The sequence below is a fragment of the Ceratosolen solmsi genome, unplaced genomic scaffold, assembly GCF_000503995.2.
Source record: "Ceratosolen solmsi marchali unplaced genomic scaffold, CerSol_1.0 scaffold6, whole genome shotgun sequence".
NCBI classification, from domain to species: domain Eukaryota; kingdom Metazoa; phylum Arthropoda; class Insecta; order Hymenoptera; family Agaonidae; genus Ceratosolen; species Ceratosolen solmsi.
The window spans coordinates 6580514-6592859 of record NW_011948414.1 but is presented as its reverse complement, the minus strand read 5'-3'; the positions used below and the strand labels follow the sequence as shown (position 1 = coordinate 6592859).

The 12346-nt window shown below is 35.7% G+C and overlaps 2 protein-coding genes across 2 annotated transcripts in view; one reads left to right on the top strand and one right to left on the bottom strand.

The window, feature by feature from the left end:
• The window catches only part of Nhe3 (Na[+]/H[+] hydrogen exchanger 3), a 21539-nt gene extending 20186 nt beyond the window's left edge, over positions 1 to 1353 (bottom strand). The window contains 1 exon segment of the mRNA XM_011506760.1: positions 795 to 1353. Coding sequence (XP_011505062.1) covers positions 795 to 1023 — 229 coding nt within the window. The 5' untranslated portion in view covers positions 1024 to 1353.
• Positions 1354 to 2493: 1140 nt separating this feature from the next.
• Positions 2494 to 10696, top strand: oxt (Xylosyltransferase oxt). Its single transcript, XM_011506759.1, has 11 exons — positions 2494 to 2960; positions 3857 to 4028; positions 4196 to 4490; positions 4732 to 4874; positions 4947 to 5113; positions 5440 to 5751; positions 5985 to 6485; positions 7129 to 7392; positions 8194 to 8481; positions 8895 to 9167; positions 9909 to 10696. Exons 1-11 carry the CDS (start codon positions 2787 to 2789, stop codon positions 10092 to 10094), a joined length of 2775 nt encoding a protein of 924 aa, XP_011505061.1. The 5' UTR covers positions 2494 to 2786; the 3' UTR covers positions 10095 to 10696.
• The last annotated feature ends 1650 nt before the right edge of the window (positions 10697 to 12346 follow it).

Below are 12346 nucleotides of genomic sequence, written 5' to 3'. Positions count from 1 at the left end.
TACTCAGATAATCACATTTAGTTAACGAATAAGTAAATATTATAATCTGTCGTTATTATCTAGGTCAATAATTACTAGAAGATAACATATCATTTTAATGTATAAAATTGAAAAGAGTATAACTAAAGACAAATATTGTGCACTCGATGAAAAAATCTTTCTTAATCTTAATCTTTCAATGTACAATTTGGAATTATTAACATTATGTGTGCATAACCATGCGCATTAATTCGAAATAAGTTTAACAAATAAAGAATTTACGCACAACGAATGGTATTTTAATATTAACTCGATAATGTGATTTTTTTTAAATAAAATAATCTTGTTAATATATATACTACGATTAATAGAAATAGTTGAAAAGATAAAACTGAGTAGGTACTAATCTCCAAATAGATAATTTTTAAAATGTTTTCAACCATATTCAAACTTTTTCATAAAAACATAATTAACGTACACGTTGATGTAATATAGTATATTACCAGTTATATAATGCATTAGTTTTATTTTATAACGATACCACATCTACTTTATTGAATAAAACAATATAACAAAAATTGATAAAAATAAAACATAAACGAATAAGCACAAAATGTAATTAGCGATGATAGTTTTGGATTCATCTGTAAAATGATTACCAATTAAAAGCATATATAATCTCTAAAATTATGGTAATACCTCGGTACAAAATATCTCCATTATGAATATTAATATTAAATTTAATATTGGAATTCAAAATCACTATACATAATAAAAGGAAACTTTCTCGTACATTTGATCTGAAAGCCACTTACCATAAATAACAGCAAGGCCAGTTTCATGAAGGAACCTTAGTCGTCTATGCTTAAATGTCCAAACGGTGAGCACAGTTACAGTTAGTAAAAATGTGTAGAGTAGAAGATTAAGGCTGTCGAGTCTATGGAGATACTGAGCTTTAGCATCGAGCTCAATATCGGTAGCAGCTCCATGGCAATATCTGACCACGAGGAGAGCGAACACCAAAATATCTGCTCTTATTGTCATTCTATCTCAGGATATCTCACACACTGAGACACACGCACATACACACCAAAATATTAAAAGCTCTTAAAGCGCCTGCATAGAGACTTAAATTTGTTAAATTAATGTAATCACAACATGAAGAAGATTAGCCCGAGATCCTTCAGCAACTAATTGTTTTTGCAGTTTTATTATTCGTGTATGACAGTGTTAATACGCTGCTTCAATGCTGTTTGCCTCGTCACTATTAATATTCATTTTCGGATTGTACTGCACGACCTTATCATTCTCAGCTGCCAAAGTCTTATGAGCAGTCTTGCTTATGAGTCGGTACAAATTCCTCCTTCTTCTCTCTCGCCGTCTTTCTTTGATTTCCCCCTCTCTCGCTTAACCCTTTTATTTATTGACGACGCATGTCGGTGATGACTAATCGTATGGCGAAGAAGACCATTCGCCCAGTGGTTATTGACGTAATTGAGGTACTAGCGGAGCACAAAATTTCAAATAGTAGTGCAATCATCGTGATTATTAAAATAATTTATTTAAAAGTTCACCATTATGAATGCATATGCTTATGCATATATATATATATATATATATATATATAGAGAGAGAGAGAGAGAGAATGAAATGCTTAGAGCCTCGATTTTATATTCAAGGTGATAATACCGTACTATCGGATAAAAAGTTATTATTGAAGTTTGAATCGGATATAAGTTATAAGTTATGCGTACAGTTTATGATTTATCATTCCAAGAGATTTTAATACCTATGCACTCGCTAATTAGCTTTACATTGGATTTCAAAATCATTTTTAAATGCTTTTTTCATAAATATATACGTGCATAATTTTACTTTATCCGTAAGATCGGGAACTTGCAAGTTATGCTTGCGCATATATTTGAAGCTTAGTAAGCTGATTGTGTGACGGTCAGGATAACCGTTGTTCTCCGTATTTCGTATTACTTTGATTTTTATATTAAATAGCGCTGCTATGTATGAAAATAACTTGAATTATTAATAACAAACTCAATTGTAAAATGAACACTCGCTATTAATAATAATAATATATATTTACTTCATTTATTTATTGCTTTCACTTCAAAGCTTATTCATTAAATATTCACTACAAATGAAAATATATATGACCCATGTTTACAAGGTGCTTAATAGATAACTTATTAGACTATTATCACTATTGTACGTAATTAAATAAAATAACTAATTTTTCTTTTGTATAAACATCTATTATTCTTTAAGAAATAGTAATAATTTTTAAATCTCTGTCACTCTTAGTCTATATAGAAGAACTTTGATTCCATTAGCTACCAGTATATTATAGGGTTGCGTTCGCGCGCGCTTCTGTCCTCACTTACGCGCGCATGCATATTCTATACATACGCTCGCTCGCGCGCGCGCACACACACACACACACACGCGCGCGCGCGCGCACCCAATCATATATACATATCTATATGTATATCTATGCAGATTCTACATTATTAATGCTCAATTGTTTTATTGTCTGTACTTTAGTACTGCACTATGCATTTCTTCATCTTTACCCTGACAAATCCCCTTGGACGTTAAAAAGTAGCAAAAATGTATTTCCCCTTCTCGTGAAATGTAAGATGCACGTGTGCTGAGTTCTGACTTTTCGTCGGCGACAAGTGAAAGAAGATGGCTTTTAAAATGCTTTTGAAGCTTGGCGGCTTAGAAGTTAGATGAAAAAGTAAATTTCTATTTTCCGTGCATTATCATCTTGTCGTATAAATGAGGAAAACGTCATGGTGGTTATGAAAACTCATTTGGAGAATAGATCCTCCATTTGCCTTCGCAAATACAGGATATTTTTTGTGTTTGGTTTAGTGCTACTTTGTACCCAAGTCTATCTAGCATACACCTTTCTTGCACTGGAAAATGAAAATCAAGAAAAGATAGGAAAACCGTTGATAAGTGGGGTAATGCAATACATTTACTTTACTTGCTGCTTATGTAATTATTGATTTTAATAGTTTGTGTGTTTGTTTAAGAGAATCCTTTGTTATTTAAACGCTGCTTGATATATGCTCTCCTTCAATTTTAATTACTTTAGCAGCCTAGTAAATTTCTTTATTGAATGTATGTTTAAAGTAATGTTGTTTTGTAAATGACATCCAACCTATCATTATTCAATTATCTTTCCATCTATATAATGATTTTTTATTATTGTTACTTTATATATATATATATATATATATATATATATATATATATATATATATAGATTTAAATTGTGTACTATATTATTAAGTTGGTTTAAATATAAGTTTGGTAATAACATTTTTTTTTTTTTTAAATGCCAATTGTATTAATAGGAAATGTTTTGAATCGTAGAACAATTTCATTATTAAAGTCTATTCGAGCGAGGAAAGAAAGTAGTTTTGTAGAAAATGGGTGGTACTGTAATAAGAATGGTTTAACCAAGTTTAATCTTAATATACTTACGTAGTTCCATTGTATTTTAAAAAGTAATTTCAAGTTGATTCTATCAAATTCAATCAATTTTGTTAACACTTGGTTATAAAATTAAGCGATTGAATAAATATACATATATAATGCAGTATTTAAATAAAATTTGAATTAATTTATATTTAATAAAAACAATATAAATAGTTCTTAATAATACATTATTCTTGAGATAACGGAGTATTGTGTGATTAATCAAATTTTCAGTTACTCTTTAGTTTTAATGCAGAATGAATATAGTCGATATTATTGTTAACTATTATATAAAGGACTACCCGAAAATATGAGAAATTTGATGGATTATGGTCTATATCGAAATGATGATTCTGACATATTACTTTTATTTTAGAATGATATTTCGCAAGACGAAGAGGACGAAGGATTACCAAAAGGAACCCGCCAACTGAAATTACCACCTGACAAGCAAGGCGGTCTTAACAAGCCTTTAAATCATAATCGTACTACTAGAATAAAACTCGATTGCAAATCTCTCAGTTTTGTACCTGTGTGCGAAGTCACTGGTATGAAAAATTATTGCTGTATCTTGCCAACTTTAAGCGTTAACTAATTAAAAATTGTGCCAAGTTAATGGGATATTTGACGTTAATTGTTAGAAAAACAAACAAAGCAGCAATTAATGATTCATTTAGCTCCGATTATAACTGACTAGTGGTATTTGTAATTTTAGGTAGAGAAGCAGTTAGTGCCATTACTAGAGCACAAAGTCAAATGTGTAAGGAGCGCATTGTCAATGTGACGTGCCTTAGTCAGCAAAATTTGCTATATCCTATAAGGTTACAGTCTTCCTGCCCACATTCGCTGGGCTTTGTTGGCATACCTAAAAGCTTGGGATGCTTCAAAGACGATAAGATATCTAGGTTGCTACCAAATTATTATACTGTTTTTAAGACTTACAATTCGCCGGCACATTGCGCTTACATGTGTCTACAGTCTGGTTTTCCTTACGCTGGCGTTGAATATTCGTAAGTTATTGCTTAACGATACTATTTGAAGCACGGTCTAATAAGATACCATTTATTCATATAAAATGACATTGGAAAGATGACAATTTCACATTTTAAATTGTTTAGAGATATCCGTGGTCTATGATGGGATTTGTTATTAGTTTGTTATTATTTGATATTGTTTAGAGACCTTTTTGTCCTTCAAATTTAAACGTCATTTCACACTTTGGCCTCTTGTATCTTACTTGTATCGTTTCAGGCTGGAATGCTTTTGCGGTAAAGAGGAGCCCTCGAAGGCAAACCAACTGCCGGATTCAAGCTGCAATATGCAATGTCCTGGAGATTCGAAACAATCTTGCGGTGGATACTTGGCTATGAACGTTTTCTCAACGGGCATACAAAGTACGTAGCCAAAAGTATTGCCAAAACTTTTTGCTTCTTCCCCCCTAACATTATGTATTGCAAACATTGCAGGATTTAAGCCGCAGGAAGCAAGGAATTCCAGTTTAAAAAGTGCCGACAAAACACCAGTTAAAATTGCATATCTGTTGACCGTTAATGGCAGAGCTGTTCGACAAGTGAAACGCCTCATTAATATTCTTTATGATTCGTCGCATTTATTCTACATACACGTTGATGCGGTAAATATTTAAATGGGATAGATTGTTAAAAAATTTTTAAAATATTTTTACAACGCTAGGGAAACAATAGAAAGAGATCGTATGGCTCGTTTATGTAAGCGGTAATAAAGATTCGGCACGAACAATTATTACATAAAGATTTTTCATAATTCATAAAAATTGTAAGGCCGATCATTGCTTATAGGATTATGAACTTGAGCAAACGAGAGTCACATTGACTTTTACATTTTACCTTGAGTCTCATCCTCTAACTACATGCTAATCCATGTTATTAAAGGTGCATATTACCAGGACGCACGGTTTCATCAAATTGTTCTGCATTGCAGCGGCAAGATTACATGTACAGGGAGCTGCTGAAGGTCGAGAAAAATTGTAAAATGAAGAATATAATAGTGGCCAAGGGTCCGGAGCTGCGTCATGCGAGTATCTGGGGCGGTGCGAGTCTCCTTACGACTTTCCTCACTTCGGCTCGCCACATGCTCCTCCATTCCAAGAGCTGGGATTTCTTGATTAATTTGTCGGAGTCGGACTACCCGATCAAGACGAACGCGCGCCTCGTCGAGTTCCTTACGTGGAACAGAAATATGAATTTCGTTAAATCTCACGGGCGGGAGGTTCAACGATTTCTCACTAAGCAGGTACGCAGATACCAGAAGTAGGCAGCACTTGGACGATTAAAAATGTAATAGATTAAGAATGTACTAGACGTAAATTTTATCATATATATTGCTTCCATTTTGAAGCGTTTGCTGTAACAGCAATCCTCGATGTTAACCGACCATTATATTACAAAAGCTCGATCTATGAGACGCTATTCCATCGAATGTGCCGAAACATCGACCCAAATTGAGCTTAGAAACTTACTTGACAGGGCCTGGACAAGACGTTCGTGGAGTGCGAGGCTCGCATGTGGCGCGTTGGCGAGCGGAAACTACCATACGGCATACAAATTGACGGGGGTAGCGACTGGGTAGCGCTGTCCCGCGAGTTTGTCGAGTACGTCGCCAACCCGGAGCCGGACGACCTCGTCGCTGGCCTCCTGCGGGTCTTCCGCTACACGCTCCTGCCCGCCGAGTCCTTCTTCCATACGGCGCTACGCAACTCGCGCTTCTGCCCGACCTACGTCGACAACAATCTCCACGTGACCAACTGGAAGCGCAAGCTCGGCTGCAAGTGCCAGTACAAAGCCGTGGTCGACTGGTGCGGTTGTAGCCCCAACGACTTCAAGCTCGAGGATCTCAACAGAATTATGAACACGGCCGACAGGAACCTCTTCTTCGCGAGGAAGTTCGAGCCCGTGATCGACCAGAGGATCATCGACCGGCTGGATCAGTGGCTGTACCCGGAGAGAATGAACACCAGCGTCAAACTGGTCAGAAGCTTTTCAGAGTCTGCCATTTCGGAGGCCCTTTGGCCTTCCTTACGTTTGTTCGCTTCGTACTTTGCGCTTGACCAACGATCCCGCTTACCTCATTCGGTCTTTGATTGTAAACGATCGCGCATTACTCGCAATCTCCCGCCAATTAATTAATTAATTAATCCCTTCGTAGTCGTCCATACATAGGCTTTGCTCATCGATGGAATTGAGAATAAAGCTCTTAAAATCATGTGGCACGTGGCCGAATATTTTACGAAAAACGTCGTAAATCCATTAATCAATCACTAATCAATCACTAATCAATCACTAATCAACCACTAATCAATCACTAATCAATCACTAATCGATAATAATATATTGTTTTAAATTACAATGCCAATATAAATATTGCAAACTTTACGTGGTGATAAGTCGCTGCTCTAGGTGCCGCACGCGCGCGCGCGCGCACACGCACGCACACGCACGCACGCACGAACGCACACACACACGTCACTGACAATTGTCAATTTTGTCGATTGACCGATGTTTCACTGCCGCCACATTATATTATAACGTCATTAATAATCACAGTTGTGCTCATTTATATCGATTGGGCCGTTATTATTGAAACGTAATGCAACTTTTCATGCTATTGCAGACGACCATTACCAAGGGCTACGACGCATACTGGCAGAGTCTCTACCACCACGAGGATACGAGTCCCCTTGCCGACGATGCCCTCCTCACTATATCCAACTCCTTGGCGCGTCTCGCTTATAGGCGCCTCGGCGACCTTGGTAACGCGGACGACAAGAGCGTGCACCTCCTCGAGATCACGGCCTACTTCAAGGAGAACCACTTTGCTGGCGTTCTTGTGCGAGCGAGCTCCGATCGATTTGCCCTGGAGTCATCGACGCTTATGGTACGCGATTTATCGCCAGCCACTCTGTTACTCTTACGGCAACGTTACTATTCCGATCGAATGGGGAAATTCGTCATTCGAGTAACGTCGATTGCGTTGTGAATTAATTTTTTTTTTTTCATCAAGAAGAGCTATAAGTACAGAATGTAAAAATGACCAGTACGATATAATACACGCGTGATGATTCATTGGCTTGAAAATTGAAATTATCTCGGCCATATTATGTTTGTAATGGTAGCCGAATTGTCGAAACAGGCAGTTGCGGTAGACGAAATGCCTTGACGACGTCCAGCATCGTCAACTTGGATCGATCAATTACCTCTCAACTCACGTAAAAGCATTCGTCTATGCGCCGACAATGTATCAATTAGTATAAATCATACGCGTAACTCGAATAACTCGGCGCAATCATAGTCATAATTACTACGTAATAGCAAGAGTCAGTCGAATGGTCCAATGTCATGAACATAAAATGTTTGGAAATAACTTTTTACGATTTTACATAAATTTGACGAATTTTTTCTTCGCGATTTTTCTATTGCAAGCCCGCGTACTATTTTGTACTCGGAAGTTATCGCATAAATGTCCATTAAATGTCCATTAGTGACTGGCTTGTCGTCTCACACCATTTCTCAAATTCCTTCAAACGAATTAATTATAAATGTCGTTATATCGACAAGGCGTTCACGTCGACAATCGATTAAATCATCGATTAATTCAGTCTCCAAGCCAGTGAACGATTAATGGATAAAAGAGGGGAAAGAAACAAACAAGATTTAATATATTTACGTCCATTAGCAGACAGAGTTACCCGAGCAATTGGAGGCATTGGTTTACTCGAGGCGGAACCTATCGATGAGCAAATCCTGGCTGGGGAAAATCGTGAGCTTGACGGTGAATACGGAATACGATCAAAAGGAGCAGATGTTCAGGAACTTTTTGGGAGGTATTGGGCCCCTCTCCAGTCCAGTCTTTGCCTATGAGTTCGATGCAAATGTCATAGCGCCATTGAATCTCACGATCTTATGGCTTGATCCGGTTAATCGACTGGCCGAGGTTAATCAATTGCGAATCGAGGAATCGAATTTGGTAAGTTACGTTCTCATCGACTTTCTTTCATATTATACTTTTACACCTTTTTGTTGTTGTTTTTGGTCGCGTCGAGCTTAGATCTCTATCAGAGCGCGTAATCTAGCAATTTTCAATCAATAATTTTAGCCCTGAGAAGGATAGGCGTGGGTAATTTTTAATTTTTTTTTTTTTTTTTTTTGTTTAATAATTTCAATTTTAAGAAAGTAGATAAAAAAAATAATGTAGATTTGCTTAAAAGTTAGGGGCGCCAATTGAGAAGCTATAATAATAGATTAATTTCATCGATCGTCAAGAATGCAGAACCGTGGTCGATTGGAAAGTAAAGCCTCGAAAGTACGCGAGAAGCCAGAAATCGAAAACGACAAATCATCATCGTCTCACACATTGGCTTAATAAATAAATATGCGCAGATTGGACACGTGAAGCCACAGCTGAGCGAGCCCCTGGCCATTGGGGTCTGGCGCCTCTTCCTCGTCCTTGATTCCAAGGTCGTTGCCAAGTTACGCTTTCTCGTTGTGCCGCTGACGCATTGGAAAAATCGGCCAATTAGCTTGGAGAAGGCACGCGAGCTAAATCGCGACTCCACGACTGGATACTACTTAACCAAGGATACGGTCAATCTCTGGCTCAAGTTCCTCAAAGCCCACCTGACGCTAAGGCAGCTCAGTCGCGCCAGCTCAGTGGTAAGAATCTTTTTCATTTTCACGTGTCATTTTCACGATAAAGAACAACGCTGGCTATGTGTGTTATGAGGGCGGGGGGAGGCGATCACTTACACTCTTCGCTTCTCGTTCGGGTCACCAATGAGCGTAAGTACTACGTTTCGTCTGCAAGTCCATCGAGCGAACAATCCAAAGATTTATATATTCTAATATAGCGACTAATTGCATATAAGCATATATCTTTCGTTTATTCTTTATTCTATTCGTAGTTTATACTAATTAAATTACGAATAAATGTATTTGAGTATCGAGTATTTTAATGAGTCGTTATCGAAAACACAGCCGTTTAATTTAGTTTAGTAATAATTCTGCACCAACACGATAAAAAAACAACAAACAAACCTTGCGCTCTACACATGAAAATCAAAGGAATTTGAAGAAGCTTAAAAAAAAAAAAAAAAAAAAAAAACGAAATGCAATCAAAAGTTGTATTTTAACATCTTAGCTATGAGCGACGGGTTATTATGATGAGATATGACGTAGCTTTGCAACTGTCGGTACAAGGCCAGGAAACGCTTCTCTATTTAAGTTAATTGTAAATCTGAATGTAATGATTCAATGATTCGCTGAAAATGGCCATTACAAGCTGCCGAGTAAAACGGGTGAATTTTCAATCTCTTGGGTCTGTTGCTTTTTATTAAGGCTCTGGCCACGAATAACGATACCATTGCGTTGCAAATGTATTTTCCAATTGTCAAACAGACTCTAGTGGGCTGGCAGCTGGAGCAGTGGGTGGATAGCCTCGTGAACGAGTTCTACGAGATTGTGAGGATATGCGACGCGGGTAAAGAGAGAACGCGAAAGCCAAGGACGATGCAGCGCTGCGAGGCCTCCGATTGGAGTTCACTCGGGCCCGATCCCAAGTCCAACATCGATGGCTTACATTGACTGCCGGTCGTGATACCTGATACTTCATGAGCCAATTGGGAGCCCAACGAAAGCCCAATAATGAACTTCTCGAGCGCGATCGCGGAGGTATTGACGGAGGTGCGTGGAGAACTAGCCGTTAGACGATTATTATTATTGCTTGGATTGTCAAATCGTTAACTGACACTTGTTATGTAAGGAGAGATATTATTAGGTTGCAATTCACACCTTCGTTTATAATTTTTGTATCGTTTAAGAATTTGGATACGTAAATACAGTGGGCCATATAAGACTTTTGGGTAATAATGCCATTGGAGGGACTTTCATTATTGCTGATAATTGAGATAGGAGATTAGAAATAGAGACGCGACGAAAGTTTAGCTTGTGCATTTAAAATATTTTATTGAAACTTGTTTAATGCCATAAAGTCGTGGTGGTTCGATATTTAGAGGTATGAACAAAGCATCGAACCTTATAAAGATTATTCTTTTGCGCCATACAAAATTTCTCCCCAATTCCCAATTAGAAACGACTTGATATAACTTTCTATTAAATTATTTATGAAAGAAATTCGATTTTTCGAAAAAGAATATCAATGAGTTTATTCTACATAGACTATCAAATACAATAAATACACCTCTCGCTTTGCTTTAAGAACGAAAGAATTCACATTAATATTAATAATAATAATAATAACAACAACAACAACAACAACAACAACAACAACAACAACAAGATAAATAATAATAAAAAGAAAATAATGAAAAAAGTAGAGCGGCTGTGATTTAGTATTTTTTAGATTTCGTTCCATTCGTACGCATATGTTTAGTGACACGTAGGCATAGATATATTCATCGACTTTTTCAATTTCTTCTTCGTTTTACGTAAATTACAGGGGGGGGGGGGGCAAAACAATTTAGAATGCAATATAGGCTACGATTTTTATTTTTCGATATTGTAATATATAAAATTGAAATATCCCTATAAAGTTCAATTATAAAGAAAAAAGAAATTATTTTTATCATTAGACTGAGAATTTTTTACTATTGCAAATTCAATAAAATAAATTGCAATCTTAACGTACAAACTACTTATTTAATAATGAATGACAATGTATTCAAAAGCTGTCTGATCAATATATATTTCATAGAAGGATAGAAGGATTAAGGCGATTAATCATATATAATCGATAATTAGTAATAAATAAATACTAATTATTAATTATAATGGTGATGTATATGAATTAAAATTCAATTATGAACGTTATAAATTTAAGCAATAATAAACAAATAAAATAATTCCTTTCAGGTAAATCGAGTTTTACAGACTATAAACGTCTAATATGTTTAGCAATGTAAAAGAATCTAATATTTAGTAATATAAAAAAAAAAAAAAAAAAAATAAAAAAAAATAAACTTTATTTTATATTTTAGATTGAGCCCCGAATACATTCGGACATTCATCAAAATTTATAATTCTACTTCACGTAGAAATTGTTATAGCTTTTCGACGTAGATTTTATTTCCTTAGAGATAGTGATAGAGATGTGCAGCAACTGACACCGATTACGATAATTATATTTTAATTGAAATTAAAAAACAAAATAAAACAAAAACTTTCCATGACGACTATATTGGTTATGATATGATATGATAAAATCTCTTGGAGTTTTCTTCTCCTTAATATCGACAATGATTGATTATAAAAGATGCAGGAATTAATTCTAATTCACAGTTAACTACAATTTATACTCAAAATCAATTATAATAAATACGATAAAACTGTAATACCTTTTTCGATAAACGGGCTGAATAACGGGTATTTTACAGTTTAATAATGCGAAAAATAGTTGAACGGGGAAAGTTCATTATAATATAAAAATACTCACAATAGCGTTTGATATTCTGTACACTTTATCGAAACTATTATCGATAAGATAGGCAAGATAATTCTTCAGTATTATCATGTTTTATATTTCTGATTAATATTATTATACATATACATCAATACTACATTGTGCATATGTGTAAGAATGTGGTATTGATCGCAAGTTTTTCTTTCATCCAATTTCCGTCGCTATCTCTTTCCTAGCTTTTGTCCGTTCCGTTGTTAACTATTTCTTAGCCTTTAACTGCCATTATTTATTGTTATTTGCATATAAATCTAACAGTTAGATCGCAATGCTTGCATTGTTTCGGATTAACGATTTTCGTAAAAGATAAATATTAATAACATTTAAATTATTACATGTATATTTCAAAATTTAAAGTTCG